General features: G+C 36.6%; 1 protein-coding gene across 7 annotated transcripts in view; it reads left to right on the top strand.

Moving 5' to 3' along the window:
• Positions 1 to 19,825, top strand: part of ARHGAP32 (Rho GTPase activating protein 32) — a 272,293-nt gene that overhangs the window by 87,056 nt on the left and 165,412 nt on the right. For 2 of the 7 annotated variants that reach the window (XM_079929488.1, XM_079929483.1), the window contains exon 1: positions 2,626 to 6,130. The exons of 3 other annotated variants lie outside the window; for them this stretch is intronic. In XM_079929488.1, the coding sequence (XP_079785614.1) occupies positions 6,015 to 6,130 (116 nt within the window). In that variant the 5' untranslated portion in view covers positions 2,626 to 6,014. Of the gene's footprint in view, positions 1 to 2,029; positions 2,464 to 2,625; positions 6,131 to 19,825 lie in introns of those variants that run through there. 2 more of the 7 variants (XM_079929485.1, XM_079929484.1) reach the window with 2 other exon arrangements.

The following is a 19,825-nucleotide window of genomic DNA, read 5'->3' as shown; positions in this document are numbered from 1 at the left end:
TGGATTTTGGTTCTTCATAGGTTGGGATAGGAAATATATTTATACAGGAGGGATTAAATTTATATTAACTCCTGATGTGTAGGTTTATTTCATGATTCTCAGATCCTGATATGTAAAGAATGTCTGTTTAATATTCTTAGTTATTTAGGCCAGATACTTGTTTTTGCTTTTCTCCTTTGCTATTTTTCTTGCTTTCATTCTCCACTTTAGATTTATCTTGGTTTGTATAACAGTGTTGCCTTATTTATGCACATTGCCTTTGTATTCCCTATGCTAAGGACCTAAACTTCTCAGTCATTCACTCATATGTATTTATTCATTTAACATCATTGATTTCTATGGTATATTGAGATGGAAACTTAGCATTCAGCTATTCAAGGGAAGAAACTGGATTAGATCTTTTAATTCATGAAGTTAATTTCTTTAAAACTAAAAAATGAAATAGCGAATACATTTTTATATTAAAAATTAAAAATTGTGGATAAATTTAAAGATGAAAGTAAGAATTGCCCACAAAGTTGTTTTTTTTTTTTTTTTTTTTTGTGGTACACGGGCCTCTCACTGTTGTGACCTCTCCCCTTGCGGAGTACAGGCTCTGGACGCGCAGGCTCAGCGGCCATGGCTCACGGGCCCAGCCGCTCCGCGGCATGTGGGATCTTCCCAGACCGGGGCACGAACCCATGTCCCCTGCATCGGCAGGTGGACTCTCAACCACTGCTCCACCAGGGAAGCCCCTAGTTCTAATTTTTGATTTTGCATCCTTCACATTCATAAAAGGGATTCAAGTAATTAGAAAACAGCCTCTTAATTTAGTTGAGATTGGTTTCTTTTTATTTATTAAATTACTACTCTCTTCTTAATAATGGTAAAAATTACAGAGTGATAAGCCAAACATTTGCAGATTAAAATATTTTATTCCTCAGTTTTTATATAATCACAACAACAAAAACATTTTATGGCTTCAGTGATGAAGATGAGGATGATGGCTGTCATTTCTGGGAGGGTCTCAGCTATACTGTGCAATATGATAATTACATGCGTCATTTCTAATGCGTGCACTAACCTTACAAGGTTGTTATTTCTCTTTTAGAGATTACCAAACTGAGATGCAATTTAAGTTACTTGCCCCAAACCATACTATCTATAAACAGTATAGTTGAGATTTGAGCCCATGTCTGTTTGACTTCAAAATACTTGCACTTCTATTGAAAACTGTTTTTCCCCCAGGTTTTATACACAGCTTTTTGAAACGGAACTTTTTATTTCATGAGTATATTCTTGTGATAGGGATGACATATTCAAATAGCCATTTTGGGGGGAAATTTTATTTAGTTCTTTGAACAGTTCAGAGTTAGAGCTGTCCTTGAATACAAGTTTCTAATGAAGCAAAGTCTTCTCTAACATCGAATGTTCCATTTTCTAACCAAGTAGACCAAGCTTGTCCACAGAATGCTTCACAGCTATGACTCTACACATAGATATACCAAATGGACTCTTAAGAAAATTATGTATTCTAAACATGAATAGTGTGTGTCTGAGTATAATGTATCCATGTGTATCAAATAATTGTATAAGAAAAATTAGGCAAGAATCCTTCTAAAATATTTCCAGTGACTGAAGATTTTCCTCTAATGTTCAAATGCCATCCATCATTAACCATTCTTACACTATGTATTCATTCTAAATTTTAGTGGATTTATATCTTTAAATTGTTTTTCTCTTGGAAAAAAAATGCATTCTACTTTGGGACTCTTCAACTGTTGCTAAGAATGCTTTTCCTGCAGGGATTAGGAACTTCTCTTTCCCTCAGCTTCCTTACCTCTTGGTCAGTAGAAGATGAAGAATCAACTGGTTCTAAACTACTGATGATGACTCCCCGGGTTTAGGTCAGAGACTTGTGCTCTAAGAAGCTTGTTGTGGAAGTGGAGTCTGGTCAGGTTTTAAGCCAATCAGGAAAAAGGGTTAAAGCCACCCTGTGGTCTGCAGGAACGGCCAGTCCCTCACTCAGCTTCTGGTGACCTTGGGACTGACTCTGCTTGGTTCCTGTCCTGCCTCCCTGCTATTCATTATCTTTTGTTTTTTTCTACATTTTCATAAGCTATCAAAGAAGGGAACAGAAAAAACACATGTTGATTCTGAAGTTAAAAACATTTTTTTTTAAACTTCTAATAGCACAGTCAAAACTGTGAGAACAAGTGTTGGGAGGTCTGCTTGGTGTATAAGTCAGGTTGGGAGGGGAGGAGGCTCTCGCTGCAGCAGGGGTGCAGGACAGGGAGGTAGGGTTCTGATGTGGCAGCAGAACTAGAAGAGGCTTCCTGACTGATCTGACGTTAGTCAGGCTGCCCATAGTGTGCTGTGTACAAATTCTGCTTACAGGTCACTTTTTCCTGTTTGAAAGGGCTTGAGGAAGGGAGGTAATCAACCATGAGAGTGAAAGAGCAAAAGAAATGATTAAAAAGAAAGGTAAGTAGGATTCATGAAAACACAGGATTTTTTTTGCCAGATTGCCCTACATAGAGGTTATACCAATGTGTATTTCCACCAACAGTGTATATTTATTTTCCCACATCTTCGAAACAGCTTGTTAAAACTTTTAAAAATCTTTGCCTGGTAGATAAAAAAAACATCTTGTTTTTTTGCATTTTTATTATGAGTGAAGTTAAATACTTTTTTTAATGTTTTAAGATTCTTTCATATTTTTCTATTATTATTCTGTTTATGCCCTTTGCCTAGTTATCTTTTGGGTTGTTGGGTTTTAAAGAGTTATAGGCACTTTTTTAATATATTAAGGAAATTAACCCATTGTGATATGTTACAAATATCTTTTCTTAATTAATTACATTTTACTTTATTCACAATTAAAACCTTTTTTTTTTGGTTAGGGAAGATTTTAAAATTTGTATGTAGTAAAGTGTATCAGTCTTTTGTGGTTTCAGGGCTTCTTAAAATTATACTTAGAAAGGACTTCCTCGCTGTGAGGTGATAAAAGCTTTCCCATGATTTTCTTTTATGGTTTTCTCTTTACATTTAAATCTTTGATCCATTGGGAATTTATTTCAATGGATGGAATGAGGAAGGGATTAAATTTAATTTCATCTCTTTGGAATCTTTGGAAAATGATAGGGGATTTATGGTATAGAGAGATCTCAATAATCCTTTAATTTTTTTTAATAGTTATTCAGGCCAAAATTTCTCTGGATTTGTCTTGAGTGAAAATCATTAGACTAGTTTGCAAGATATCTCTGTATAAATTGTTCAGGAGTTTTTCCAGTGTAGCTGCTCTCAAGAACAGTTTGTTTTCCAGATTTGTTCCCAGACCTGATAGCAAATTTCAGTTTCTAGCAGGAATACATGTAATGACCACATAGTCCATGGATTAAAACTGTATAATTTTTGAAGCAACAAGATTAAAACAGTAACACATAAAGTAAATTGTAGTTTTGTAGAAAGGAAAAAGTATCATATAAACAAAGTCAGCTAGAGGGTTAATTTTGCTTATTTTCAAATATGAAAATTCAAGGGTATCCCAGTGGATGCCTTTTAAAATTTCATCTGGTCAGGTTTAATGTAAAACCAGGCTCAGCAGTGTTTGGCTGCTCAGTAAAGGGCAGACGGCCATGCATGGGTGACATGTCAGTGGTTGGTACCAGCATGCCTGTTTTTTAAGTAACAGTTATGTTGTTGCCAGTGTTGTAGATGCTATACTTTTCACTCATTTCCCAGCGAGTCATTTTATTGCTGCTCTAGGCATCTGCAGTTTAGCATCTGCAGTTTAAGTTGTGTGTAAAAATGTTGCATGCTTTTATTTGCCGTAATTGTCAGCATCTGTTAACTTACGATAGTTACTTCTTTTTTCTTTAGAAAGCTATGGACAAGCCTGGCTGCTGTGTCCCGCTTTGGATACTTGAGCAAAGGTGTATGTGGCAGTTATTATTGTGGGGAAGGAAAGATGGATGTGATACTAGAAGGCATGAGGTTGGGCAGGTCCCTAGACCATGCTTGTCTTCTCTATAAATTATGATCCTCCCTACCTCTGAGATCTGTAACTGTTCCTCCCATTGTGCTTGGCCCAGGAGACCTTTTCATGCAGTGTTATCCTTTCTAGTTTTTAGTTGACCTTTCTTAAATCTGAGATAGAGCTTTTAAGTTTCACTAGGTCCCATTTGTTTATTTTTGTTTTTATTTTGATTACTCTAGGAGATGGATCTAAAAAGATGTTGCTGTGATTTATGCCAGAGAGTGTTCTGCCTATGTTTTCCTCTAAGGGTTTTATAGTATCTGGTCTTACATTTCGGTCTTTAATGCATTTTGAGTTTATTTTTGTATGTGGTATTAGAGAATGTTCTAATTTCATTCTTTACATGTAGCTGTCCAGTTTTCCTAGTACCATTTATTGAAGAGACTGTATTTTCTCCATTGTATATTCTTGTCTCCTTTGAGGAAATCGTAAACAAAACAAAAAGACAACCTACAGAATAGGAGAAAATATTTGCAAATGATGCATCCGGCAAGGGATTAATTTCCAAAATATACAAATAGCTCATACAGCTCAATATCAAACAACAAAAAAAACCCAATAAAAAAATGGGCAGAAGACCTAAATAGACATTTCTCTGAAGAAAACATACAGATGGCCAACAGGCAAATGAAAAAAATGCTCAACATCACTAATTATTAGAGAAATACAAATCAAAACTACAATGAGTTGTCACCTCACTCTGGTCAGAATGGCCATCATCAGAAAGTCTACAAATAATAAATGCTGGAGACGATGTGGAGAAAAAGGAACCCTGCTGCACTGTTGGTGGGAATGTAAATTGGTGCAGTCACTGTGGAGAACAGTATGGAGGTTCCTTAAAAAATCAAAACCAGAGTTACCGTATGATCCTGTAGTTCCACCTCTGGGCATATATCTGGAGAAAACTATAATTTGAAAAGGAATTATAGAAAACTGTAATTTGAAAAGATACATGCACCCAGTGTTCAGAGCAGTACTATTTACAATAGCCAAGACATAGAGGCAACCTAAATGTCCATCGACAGATGAATGGATAAAGATGTGGTACATATATACAATGGAATATTACTCAGCCATTAAAAAAGAACAAAATAATGCCATTTGCAGCAACATGGATGGACCTAGAGATTGTCATGCTGAGTGAAGTAAGTCAGACAGAGACAAATATCATATGATGTCCCTTATATGTGGAATCTAAAAAAAAAAAAGGATACAAATGAACTTATTTACAAAAGAGAAATAGACCCACAGACATAGAAAACAAATTTATGGTTACCAAAGGGGAAGGAGCAGGGGGAGGGATAAATTAGGAGGTTGGGATTAACATATACACACTATTACATATAAAATAGATAACCAACAAGGACCTACTGTGTAGCACCGGGAACTATTCTCAATAATTTTGTAATAACCTATAAGAGAGAAGAATCTGAAAAAGACTATACACACACACACACACACACACACGTGCGCGCGCACACACACACACACACACACACACACACACATATAACTGAATCACTGTGCTGTATACCTGAAACTAACACAACATTGTAACTCAACTATACTTCAATAAAAAAAGTCTGAGAGAAAAAAGGATATAAGTAAGAGAAGTCTGCATCTTGGAAACTTCTGTTTTTTAACTTATTAGTTGGAAAGTTTGAGAAGAGAGGAATAGTTATTAAATGAATAATAATTAGTGAAAACTCACCTTCATTTGGGTGCTGCATTTGGTTATGTAGGTCACAGAGCCTAAGGCAGTGGGAGGGGTCTGGTGTCACAGGTGTAGCAGTCTGACACAGTGAGGGTGCTTCATGGGATTTCCTGTCTTTGCCTCACCTGCAATTAACCTAGCACATAATAAACTTCGGCCCAGCATGATCACATATCACTGGTGCCTCAGCTGCACACCTGTGTGTACATCAGTAGAGCTGAACAGCCTGAAAACTGCTGTTCTTTAGTCCATGGCTTGAGGTTTAAATTTTTGAAGTACAAGATGGAAACAGAAAGTGAGGGTAGCCCTTCAGGAGATGACAGTGTCTTTTTTTTGGATTCAGAAGTTATAACCCAGGTGACTGACGATGAAGAGGGGGAAAGAGAAGAACATTTCAGGTAATTATGGAATTTGCTGTCAGTTCTCCCTCTCTCACCTTTGTCCCTCTGTCCACGTCCTTCACTTGTGCTACCCAGCCCTCCCATCCTCTTTGTTTTAATCTCTTTTCCAGTAAGACTTCTTTTCTCTGGGGGAAGGTTTGGAGCTGAAGAGGACAGGTTTCTATTTGTACATAGCACTCTTCATTCCACAACTTGTCCTGAGCTTGTAAAAGGCATTTTAAATGACTTGTTAGAACACCAGGAAGAGAAGGTGTTAGACAGGTTTTGTAGTAGCATTTCAGGAATTTCAGGTAGAGACTGAACTACTACCCCTTCGTATATCTGATTTGTACCTAACAGATGTGATTTGGATTTGAATCTAATAGATTTTTCTTCTTCTTTTTCTTGGAATATGTTCCTCTGTGTGTGTGTGTGTGTGTGTGTGTGTGTGTGTGTATGCGTGTATGTATGTATGGCTGCTTTTGTTGCCTTATTCATGTGTATGAAACATTTTGATTAAGTACGAATTAATTGTTTCATGAATCAAAGCCTTCTGACCTTATATCTCACTCCCCTTATAGCTCCCCTGCCCCCCGCCCTGGCAAATTTCTCTTGGTTTGATCTCTAGCTGTAACTTCAAAATTGAAGTGTTTGAGAATGCCTCCTGATTAAGCAGCTCTCCAAGTTTCTTTCATTGGTGAAGAAAGAGGTCTCACCCAACTTGTAGACACAGTGCCATTTGTGTATTAATTGTGTTGTGCTGTTACAAATTTTAGGAGACTTTATTCTGGCTTTTCTTTCTCAACAGGGTTAGCAAATTAATTCTTTTGGAGGTATTAAAAAAAAACTCTAGAAGTTTGTACTGCATATTATCACTGTCAGCCACATGGACAATTAAACATATTTTACAGTCTTATCTATGAGTAATTGGGTAGGAGAACAGATCATTATTTTCATCAGATCTTGTCTTTATGTTTAGTGTTCAAAGAGTCTTTCCTTTCTTAAGTTAAAGGATTTCTTTATCTACAGATTTTATTTTTAAAGTCTAGGTTAAATGACAGAAGAGATTGAATATTAGGAACTCTTGATAACCCACACTAAATTTGTTAATCAGTGGTTAAAATGAATAAGAAGTATGTTTTACATTTTAAAGAATAATTCAGTGTTCAAAGTATGAAAATGAACTATTTTATTAGCATATGAAATTCTTTTTTTTGTGTCAGCCTTCTCATTCTCTCCATAGTTTTATTTTAACCTTTCTTTTTTTTTTTAATATTTATTTATTTGGCTGCTCCAGGTCTTAGTTGCGGCACACGGGATCTTTTAGTTGCAGCATGCAGGCTCTTAGTTGTGGCATGCTGGATCTAGTTCCCTGACCAGGGATTGAACCTGGGCCTTCTGCATTGGGAGCTCAGAGTCTTAACTGCTGGACCATGAGGGAAGTCCCTAGCCTTTCTTATTTGAGTAAGCTACTTCTCTCCCAAGGTGTGCTGATGCGTCACATATTGCATAGTTTTAAATATGGTCAGTGTGTCATGAACAATTAGTAGGAATGAGGTATTTATTATGTTTGTGTTAAAACTGGCCTGGTGTTAAAATTGTGGAAGTTATTTTGACGTATTTGTCAAAGGAAGAAACAACCTGGACTTTGTTGTTGTGATAGATTTGGTACTGTGATCCTCCATTTACTTGTGAGGCAACAGGAGGCTGTCTGGGATTTTTGTTTGTTTGTTTGTTTTGTTTTTTTGCGGTACGCGGACCTCTCACTGTTGTGACCGCTCCCCTTGCGGAGCACAGGCTCCGGACGCGCAGGCTCCGGACGCGCAGGCTCAGCGACCATGGCTCACGGGCCCAGCCGCTCCGCGGCATGTGGGATCTTCCCGGACCAGGGCACGAACCCGTGTCCCATGCGTCGGCAGGCGGACTCTCAACCACTGCGCCACCAGGGAAGCCCTGGGATTTTCTTTTGACATTTCAGTTTAAAAGCAAATCTGTGTAAGATTGAGCTTTTCTTTTCCTTAGGACTATGTGACCATGTTTTCATCCTGAGAAACTGAGCTAGTGTATGCATTGTTTTAGGAAACTGTGGTACTTTAGAGCATTTGTCTGTTTACAATATTATTTCATAGCTGAATGTCACCATGACTCTCCCAAACCAAATATGTCTTTGAGATTTGATCTTATTTTATTTATAAGTGCAACAAAGAGATCAAGGTAAGGCCACATTCCATGTAGTGTTTCTCACCTCTTCAGCAGTCAGACATAAGGAAATGTGGCAGCAGAGTGCTTGCACAATGTTCACAGTGGCTTTCCAGCTGAAACGCCTTGCAGAAAAAAGTGTGTGTGGGTGTCGAAGGTGGTGAGGGGTGGATAGTGGGAGTTGCAGCTGTAACCTTGGGAGAATCAGTTATAGATTCAGTGCTGTATATGAGAGTTGTTTCTGTAAAGTCAATTTGATAGTTAAAAATATATATAGAAAAGTTTTATGTGTTTCTTTAAAATCTGTGCTAATACACGTTAACCAAACTGTCATTATGGTTACATACTCATTAATTTCCATGCATGCACACACACAGAATAAGGGCAGAAGATTGAGTGCTCTTCTTTTTCTCTGAATAGCTTCTGAGCTGGGTTTTAAATTCATTCTTAAAAGAATAGCACTGTGTCATTTGAGGCACCATGGCTAAGAGGGTAAAGTCATAGCTACCTGAAGTGTAGGTTTCTGGTGCTGCCAGTCATCGTCTGCTTTAGGAGGAGGTACTCACAGAGGAGCACTATGTCCAGTAGCTTTTGGAATAACTTTTATTTTTGGACTTGGTTGGAGTAAGGGGTAACTTTTCTTACGTTATAGCTCTGTGGGAAGTTGGTCAGTCTCCCTTCATGGCAGTAGTTCTAACCTGCCTACCCCTGACTCACAAATCTCTCATTTTCTGATTTCTCATTTTGTAAAGTTAATATCAATCATACCATTACGGTAAAAGAGTTCTTAGACTAGAATATTTCAAGATCCCCAGAGTCCTTAGAGTAGAATAGTCCTTAGGGATCATTAGAAGAATGCTGCTGTAAATATGAAAGGGGAATATAAGGCAGAAAGGAAAAACAAAAATGTTTTAATTCTTTTAAGAGAGAAAAATTTATTTAGGAGTTCTATGCAGTGTACTAAGCCAAATATGATATAGTACATCAGCTACATGTTTATTAATCCTGTAAAGTAGGTATTATTATTTTCTATCTTCCAGATGCAGAAATTGTAGCTCAGAAAGCCACATACACCATGTTGTCAGTATATGGTAGAGCAAAATCTTGAACCCCAGTGTAACTGATGTTAAAAGTAAAAGACTTCAGTTTTATAAAAAATTTTGATGTATCTGCTGCTAAATGTTATTTTCTAGTAAGTAATAACTTTTAAGGGGCTACAGCTTATTTCTCAGTTCTGAAATTCCTTCTCTGAGGAGTTTTTGAGCACCAGTGATGTATAAATTATGCAGCCAACATAAAAGTGAAGTAGTGCATACAGTAATGTGACCTTGTAAAAATATGACCTTGAGGACACCTGGGAATTATTACTAACTCACAATCATGAGAGGTTCTAGTTCTTTGGCATTTGAGAGTAGAAATGTTTATCATATGATCTTGTTTAATGTTTTCTGGTATCTCATTGTTGGCAGATTCATAGCCTAGTATGTATGACAAACAATGACATATAGTTTGAAATGTTTACGGAGATAGTGCATAATTAAACCACATTTCTAGAACTTGTATACCTTTAAAATTAAGAGTCTACAGATGCCCAGATCTCTCAGTCAGATCTTCACTTGTATCTCCATTATAAGACAATTGATTTTAAGTGAGAAGAGAAGCTTCTGATTTTAGTTAAACCAGATAATTTGGTGTACATATTTTAATTTTTCTGCAATGTATTTATTAGTTTATAGCATCATAGAACTAATGATAATGGCTCATGCATTTGATTGGTTGGTTGGTTGCTTGCTTTATTCATTCTCTGCCTTATTTGAAATGAGGCCATGAGTTAGAAGATACTGCAGCAGTCCCAATAGGTAACAAGGGCTTGGAATATGGTATTTCTTCTAGGTTCTTGCATTTCTTTCAGATCTAGGATGGCTATTTTAATGGCTAAATTCCTCTGGAAGCCCATAAAGCTATTTCACAATTCTCTGCTTTTAATACCCTGACTGTTATTTTGTCTTCTATAGAAATTCCTCATTTTAGGATTCCCAGGATACAGAGGTAGCATTAACAGCTTACCAGTGACAGATATATCAGTATCACACCCAGGCCTATTTTATACTCTGTGACTTTTCATAGTCATCACACCCTTAATTATCTGTTATGTACAATACCAAAAAGATGTGTATTTTGCATTATAAAAAAAAGATGTTTCTATTACTGTGTAACTTTGGTTGTGTGATCTGGAGTATAGTTTAGCCCCTAAAATATTCTTTCAATATGAAATATAACTATCACCCAATACACTCTCATTAGTGTTACAAAAAAATAATAAATTTAATGATAATCAGCAGAGTCTGATGTGAACATTGCTTAATCTCAGAAAATTTTATTCAGTATTGGAGTCTAGCCATTAGGCTGTCTTTGTAATTAACCATGAAGCATGCTCCTACAAGACTTTCTTGGTATTTCACTAATTAAACTCTTTGGGATGGAATCCAAGGTATGTTTGTCTGTGTGAGTTTTATGATGTACAAGAAGGGCCTTAGAGCACAGAAACTGTATAAAACTATGTAGAAGTTCCTGGTTATTAAGTTGTTTATTTAAAGTTAAAATTTTAACTTTCTTTCTATTTCTCCTTAAGCTTTGGATTCAACTTAACATTAAACCCTTGTAAACATTCAATTGCATGTTCAAATTTAGTAAATGAAAATCCCTGAAACACTTAAAGCTCTGTTTATAAATGTAATATAGTCAATTTCATTTTTTAAAAAAAATACATAAAGTGACAAACCTGCGAAGATTACAATCAGAACAAGCAAAACCTTTCTAGATAACTTAATTTTAGAAGTTCTGCTATGCTTTTACTTCCCATTAGTGATTAGCTTCTCTTTTCCATGCTCTCATATGCAGATATGCATTTTCTCTATTATAATTTGCAAATCAAACAGTTTCTTTAACTTAGGTAGGCTGTTTTTTCCCCTCTTGGTGCTCTCTTTTCTTCCCTATTTCCCTTCCTTTTAAGGTAAGGTCTTTAGATACTTCTTTCAGTCCCCTTCTCTCTGGATAAGACTTTTGGTACTCTTCTGTTTAACACCATTCTCCCCTCACCCCCAGGCCTAGTGTTTTGCTGTAATGGTTTACCTTTTTTTTTTTTTTTGCGGTATGCGGGCTTCTCACTGTTGTGGCCTCTCCCACTGCGGAGCTCAGCGGCCATGGCTCACGGGCCCAGCCGCTCCGCGGCATGTGGGATCTTCCCGGACCGGGGCACGAACCTGTGTCCCCTGCATAGGCAGGCGGACCCTCAACCACTGTGCCACCAGGGAAGCCCAATGTTGTTCTTTTTCTTTTCCTTTGTAGGCAACTTATTCTTTCTGAATGCTTGTAGGATTTTTTTTTTTATTTGTAGTTATGTGTATTTTGTCATCCAGTCTTCAGCTTGGAGCTCAGTGACTTTCAATCTACAGATTCAAGTCTTCATATTAGGAAAGATTTTTTAATGTTATCTATTATTAATTATTACCTCTTTTATCTGTAATAATTTTCTCCTTGTGGAATCTATTTATTGCATATTTGGTCTCCTTAATCTTTTTTTCATGATGTATTTATCTTTACATTTTGATTTTGTGATTTGAGGTATTTCTTGTACTTGTTCTTTAGGCCAGGGGTCCCCAACCCCCAGGCCGTGGACCGTTAGGTACTGGTCCGTGGCTTGTGAGGAACCGGGCCGCACCGCAGGAGGTGAGCATGCTAGTGCGTGAATGAGCGAAGCTTCATCTGTCGCTCCCCACTGTTCGCATTACGGCCTGAACCATCCCCCCCGCCCCCTCCGCCTGCCCCGTCCCCACCCGTGGAAAAATTGTCTTCCATGAAACTGGTCCCTGGTGCCAAAAAGGTTGGGGACCGCTTCTTTAGACCACTGATTTCATCCTTTTCTTTAATCTTTCAGATTCAATTTGAGTAGAGAAGTAATTTCTAAGCATTCTTCTTCACGTATAGATATAACATATCCACTGACATAATATTTATACAGTGATAAATTTAGATTATTGTCTTTCTTCTTCAGCTTTGAAGCTTGATTCATTCAATGTACGTGTTCTGTTTGTTCTGACTGAACAGAATTGAAGATTTTACTGCTAAGCTAAATACTGCCCTTCTTTGTTTCCTCCCACTACAGTGTTTTCTCCAGCAGTCCCATGATGTGTATAGCTTCTGCCTTCTCTTAGGTGCAAACACCCACATTAGGAGCCCTAGTCCTTCTAATTGATTGTTACATTTATTTACAGAGTAATTTTCCAGTTTTTGCTAATTCCTTGGGGCCAAGTACCTCTTTTGTTGTGGAGAGAAGTGGGAGTGTAGCCCCCTTGACCCTCTGTTTTTCTCTGCCGGTTTACCAGTCAGTATGATCCCATTTGCTTTTTTGTCTTCCAGAAGTTGATCGAGATTTCTGGCCTGCTGATCCCACCCATATTAATCTCTTAAGGAGTTATTTCCTTTTATTTGGGTTACTGGCTTTTCAGAGACTTGGAGAAGGAGAGCTCTGTTTCTCAACATATATGCAGTCTTGAATTGGAAGTCCACTGGTAGTTATTTTCATGGCTTTTGAGAGGAAACTTCTGAAGGGGGCATTCAGTGAGGCAGAATCTTGGTGTCTGTCACCTAGTCTAGTGGGTCTCTAGAGGTGAGAATGGCTTGTTTTAGTGTCCTCTTCAGGCTGGGAAGTGGGAACTTCTAGGAGAAAATGGTCTATCTCATCTGGAGTGACTGAGGTGTACTAATATATTTCAGTTTTCCCATCTGCAAAATAAGGCTAATAACAGTGTATCAAACAGTAACCAGTTAAAAGATATAATGGAAGAAAAGGTGCCATTTTTAAGAGCACCAAAGAAGATAAAATACTCAGAAATAAACTTAATAAGGAACTCTAAAACCTATATGAAGAAAATTTAAAATATCACTGAAGGACATAAAAGACGTTTGGAACAATTGAAAAGATATACCTTGTTCATAACAAAATATTCAACATCATAAAGATGTCAGTTTATTATAAATTTAATGTGATAATAAGAATCCTTGTAAAAACCTAGGTAAATTGGTTTTGAAAGAAATTGACCTTGACCAAATAATTTAGCAAAGAAACTTTGGGGAAAAGAAAAAAGCAAGGATGTTGGATAGAGGATTAGTGTGAGCAGACATTGCTATAAAGTGTCAGTAGTTAAAAACTTGTGGTACTGGTATGAATAGAGGGCATAAGGGAGTAAAATGGAAAGCCTGGAAATACACTCTAATACATAGGAAGATATGGCAAAGATGGCTTCTCAAAAACCAACAGAGACATTATGTTTGTTTTTTTAAAATTAATTTACTTTTGGCTGCGTTGGGTCTTCATTGCTGTGTGTGGGCTTTCTGTAGTTGCGACAAGTGGGGGCTACTCTTCGTTGTGGTGCGTGGGCTTCTTGTTGTAGTGGCTTCTCTTGTTGCGAAGCATGGGCTCTAGGCGCATGGGCTTCAGTAGTTGTGGCACGTGGGCTAAGTAGTTGTGGCTCAGGGGCTTAGTTGCTCTGTGGCATGTAGGATCTTCCCAGAACAGGGCTCGAACCCGTGTCCCCTGCATTGGCAAGCAGATTCTTAACCACTGGGCCACCAGCAAAGTATTGAGGAAAAACTTTGGGGGAAACTGCATATGCATCTGTGGAAAATAAAATTGGAGATCTGCCTCATACCAGGGATAATTTCCAAATGGTTGAAGATATAATATATTATATATATAATATATATATATTATATAATATATATTATATATATAATATATATTATATATATTATATAATATAATTATATAATATATATATTATAATTATATAATATATATAATTATATATAATTATATATATAATTATATATAATATATATATATTATATATATAATATATATTATATATATAATTATATATATAATATATATAATATATATAATATATATAATTATATATATATAATTATATATAATATATATATATTATATATATATATTATATATATTATATATTATATATATATTATATATAATTTATATATATAATTATATATATAATATATAATTATATTATATATATAATTATATTATATAATTATATATAATTAATATATATATTATATATATATAATTATATATATATAATTATATATATATAAAATATATATTATATAATTATATATAATTATATAATATAATTATATATATAATATAATTATATAATATATTATATATATTATAATATATTAAAGGAAACCATGAAATATTCAAAAGAAAACATGGAAAATTAAAAAAAAATTGTTTTAGATGAGGAAAGGCATTTTGAACTGACTTAAAATGCAAAACTCCCCATAGAGCTCCATCAGCTTCCGGTCCTTCAGGAAGTCTAAGCTCTGCTCTGAGTCTGACGTGGCCAACTGCAGGGAGCTTTGCAACCCGTTGGTACCAAACCACACCCCTCAAACATCTGTGTGCCTGACAGGGTCTTGATGCTCCGGCTGGGTGTCAGGCCTGAGCCTCTGAGGTGGGAGAACTGAGTTCAGGACACTGGACCAACAAAGACCTCCTGCCCCCACGTAATATCAATTGGCGAGAGTTCTCCCAGAGATCTCCATCTCAACGCTAAGACCCAGCTCCACTCAACGACAAGCATGCTGCAGTGCTGGACACCCCATGCCAAACAACCAGCGAGACAGGAACACAACCCCACCCATTAACAGAGAGGCTGCCTAAAATCATAAGAAGTTCACAGACACCCCGAAAAACACCACCGGATGTGGTCCTGCCCACCAGAAAGACAAGATCGAGCCTCATCCACCAGAACACAGGCACCAGTCCCCTCCACCAGGAAGCCTACACAACCCACTGAAGCAACCTTACCCACTGGGGGCAGACACCAAAAACAGCGGGAACTACGAACCTGCAGCCTGTGAAAAGGAGACCCCAAACACAGTAAGATAAGCAAAATGAGAAGACAGAGAAATACAGAGCAGATGAAGGAGCAAGGTAAAAACCAACCAGACCAAACAAATAAAGAGGAAATAGGCAGTCTACCTGAAAAAGAATTCCGAGTAATGATAGTAAAGATCCAAAATCTTGGAAATAGAATGGAGAAAATTCAAGAAACGTTTAACAAGGACCTAGAAGAACTAAAGATCAAACAAACAATGATGAACAACACGGTAAGTGAAATTAAAAATTCTCTAGAAGGAATCAATAGCAGAATAACCGAGGCAGAAGAACGGGTAAGTGACCGGAAAGGTAAAATAGTGGAAATAACTACCACAGAGCAGAATAAAGAAAAAAGCATGAAAAGAATTGAGGACAGTCTCAGAGAGCTCTGGGACAGCAAAAAGTACCAACTTTCGAATTATAGGGGTCCCAGAAGAAGAAGAGAAAAAGAAAGGGACTGAGAAAATATTTGAAGAGATTATAGTTGGAAACATTCCTACTATGGGAAAGGAAATAATCAAGTCCAGGATGCGCAGAGAGTCCCATACAGGAGAAATCCAAGGAGAAACACGCCAAGACACGTATTAATCAAACTATCAAAAATTAAGTACAAAGAAAATATATTAAAAGCAACAAGGCAAAAGCAACAAATAACATACAAGGGAATCCCCATAAGGTTAACAGCTGATCTTTCAGCAGAAACTCTGCAAGCCAGAAGAGGGTGGCAGGACGTATTTAAAGTGATGAAAGGGAAGAACCTACAACCAAGATTACTCTACCCAGCAAGGATCTCATTCAGATTTGACAGAGAAATTTAAACCTTTAAAGACAAGCAAAAGCTAAGAGAATTCAGTGCCACCAAACCAGCTTTACAACAACTGCTAAAGGAGCTTCTCTAGGCAGGAAACACAAGAGAAGGAAAACACCTACAATAACAAACCCAAAACAATTAAGAAAATGGTAATAGGAATATACATATCGATAATTACCTTAAATGTAAATGGATTAAATTTACTCCAATCAAAAGACACAGACTGGCTGAACGGATACAAAACAAGACCCATATATATGCTGTCTACAGGAGACCCACTTCAGACCTAGGAACACATACAGTCTGAAAGTGAGGCGATGGAAAAAGATATTCCATGCAAATGGAAATTAAAAGAAAGGTGGAGTAGCAATTCTCATATCAGACAAAATAGACCTACAAAAAAGACTATTACAAGAGACAAAGAAGGACACTACATAATGTTCAAGGGATCAATCCAGGTAGAAGATAGAACAATTGTAAATATTTATGCACCCAGCATAGGAGCATCTCAATACATAAGGCAAATGCTAACAACCATAAAAGGGGATATCGACAGTAACACAATAATAGTAGGTGACTTTAACACCCCACGTTCACCAATGGACAGGTCATCAAAATGACAATAAATACGGAAACAAAAGGTTTAAATGACACGTTAAACAAGATGGTCTTAATTGATATTTATAGGGCATTCCATCCAAAAACAACACAATACACTTTGTTCTCAAGTGCTCATGGAACATTCTCCAGGATAGATCATATCGTGGGTCACAAGTCAGCCTTGGTAAATTTAAGAAAACTGAAATTGTATTTTTTTCCGACACAATGCTATGAGACTAGATCTCAATTACAGGAAAAAATTTGTAAAAAATACAAACACATTGAGGCTAAACAATACACTACTGAGTAACCAAGAGATCACTGAAGAAATCAAAGAGGAAATCAAAAAATACCTAGAAACAAATGACAGTGAAAACACAATGACCTAAAACCTATGGGATACAGCAAAAGCAGTTCTAAGAGGGAAGCTATAGCAATACAAACCTACCTCAAGAAACAAGAAACATCTCAAATAAACAACCTAACTTTACACTTAAATCAATTACACAAAGAAGAACAAAAATACCCAAAAGTTAGCAGAAGGAAAGAAATCATAAAAATCAGATTAGAAATAAATGAAAGAGAAATGAAGGAAACGATAGCAAAGATCAATAAAACTAAAAGCTTGTTCTCTGAGAAGATAAACAAAATTGATAAACCAGTAGCCAGACTCATAAGACAAAAGGGAGAAGATTCAAATTAACAGAATTAGAAATGATAAAGCAGAAGTAACAAGTGACACTGCAGAAATACAAAGGATTATGAGAGATTACTACAAGCAACTATATGCCAATAAAGTGGACAACCTGGAAGAAATGGACAAATTCTAAGAAAAGCACAACCTTCTGAGACTGAACCAGGAAGAAATAGAAAATACAAACAGTCACAAGCACTGAAATTGAAACTGTGATTAAAAATCTTCCAACAAACAAAAGCCCAGGACCAGATGACTTCACAGACGAATTCTATTAAACATTTAGAGAAGAGCTAATCCCTATCCTTCTCAAACTCTTCCAAAATACAGCAGAGGGAGGAACACTCCCAAACTCATTCTACAAGGCTACCATCACCCTGATACCAAAACCAGACAAAGATGTCACAAAGAAAGAAAACTACAGGCGAATATCACTGATGAACATAGATTCAAAAATCGTCAACAAAATGCTAGCAAACAGAATCCAGCAGCACATTAAAAGGATCATACACCATGGTCAAGTGGGGTTTATCCCAGGAATGCAAGGATTCTTCACTATATGCAAATCAATCAATGTGATACACCATATTAACAAATTGAAGGATAAAAACCATATGATAATCTCAATAGATGCAGAAAAAACTTTCTACAAAATTCGACACCCATTTATGATAAAAACCCTCCAGGAAGTAGGCATAGAGGGAACTTTCCTCAACATAATAAAGGCCATATATGACAAACTCACAGCCAGCGTTGTTCTGAATGGTGAAAAACAAACCATTTCCACTAAGATCAGGAACAAGACAAGGTTTTCCACTCTCACTGCCATTGTTCAACATAGTTTTGGAAGTTTTAGCCCCAGCAATCAGAGACAAAAAAGAAATAAAAGGAATCCAAATTGGAAAATAAGAAGTAAAAGTGTCACTGTTTGTGCATGACATGATACTATACATAGAGAACCCTAAAGATGCTACCAGAAAACTACTAGAGCTAATCAATGAATTTGGTAAAGTAGCAGGATACAAAATTAATGCACAGAAATCGCTTGCATTCCTATACTCTAATGATGAAAAATCTGAAAGAAACTAAGGAAACACTCCCATTTACCGTTGCAATGGAAAGAATAAAATACCTAGGAATAAACCTACCGAAGGAGATAAAAGACTTGTATGCAGAAAACTATAAGACACTGATGAAAGAAATTAAAAATGATACAGACAGATGGAGAGATATATCATGTTCTTGGATCAGAAGAATCAACATTGTGAAGATGACTATACTAAAAGCAATCTACAGATTCAGTGCAATCCCTATCAAACTACCAATGGCATTTTTCACAGAATTAAACAAAAAATTTCACAATTTGTGAAAAAGACCCTGAATAGCCAAAGCAATCTTGAGAAAGGAAAATGGAGCTGGAGGAATCAGGCTCCCTGACTTCAGACTATACTACAAACCTACAGTAATCAAGACAGTATGGTACTGGTACAAAAACAGAAATATAGATAAATGGAAGAGGATAGAAAGCCCAGAGATAAACCCATGCATATATGGTCACCTTATCTTTGATAAAGGAGGCAAGAATATACAATGGAGAAAAGACAGCCTCCTTAATAAGTGGTGCTGGGAAAACTGGTCAGCTACATGTAAAAGAATGAAATTAGAACACTTCCTAAAGCCATACATAAAAATAAACTCAGAATGGATTAAAGACCTAAATGTAAGGCCAGACACTATAAAACTCTTAGAGGAAAACATAGGCAGAATACTCTATGACATAAATCACAGCAAGATCCTTTTTGACCCCCCTCCTAGGGAAATGGAAATAAAAACAAAGATAAACAAGTGGGACCTGATGGAACTTAAAAGCTTTTGCACAGCAAAGAAAACCATAAACAAGACCAAATGACAACCCTCAGCATGGGAGAAAATATTGGCAAAGGAATTAACGGACAAAGGATTAACCTCCAAAATATACAAGCATCTCATGCAGCTCAACATCAAAAAAACAATGCAATCCAAAAATGGGCAGAAGACCTAAATAGATATTTCTCCAAAGAAGTTATACAGATTGACAACAAACACATGAAAGAATGCTCAACATTAGTAATCATTAGAGAAATGCAAATCAAAACTACACTGAGGTATCACCTCACACTGGTCAGAATGGCCATCGTCAAAAAATCTACAAACAATAAATGCTGGAGAGGGTGTGGAGAAAAGAGGACCCTCCTGCACTGTTGGTGGGAATGTAAATTGATACAGCCACTATGGAGGTTCCTTGAAAAACTAAAAATAGAACTACCAAACGACCCAGCAATCCTACTACTGGTCATATACCCTGAGAAAACCATAATTCAAAAAGAGTCATGTACCACAGTGTTTATTGCAGCACTATTTACAATAGCCGGGACATGGAAGCAACCTACGTGT

Source organism: Stenella coeruleoalba, assembly GCF_951394435.1.
Source record: "Stenella coeruleoalba genome assembly, chromosome: 8".
Taxonomy (NCBI): Eukaryota; Metazoa; Chordata; class Mammalia; order Artiodactyla; family Delphinidae; genus Stenella; species Stenella coeruleoalba.
Note: the sequence above shows the minus strand (reverse complement) of the source record. Positions and strands in the feature narration are given on the sequence as shown.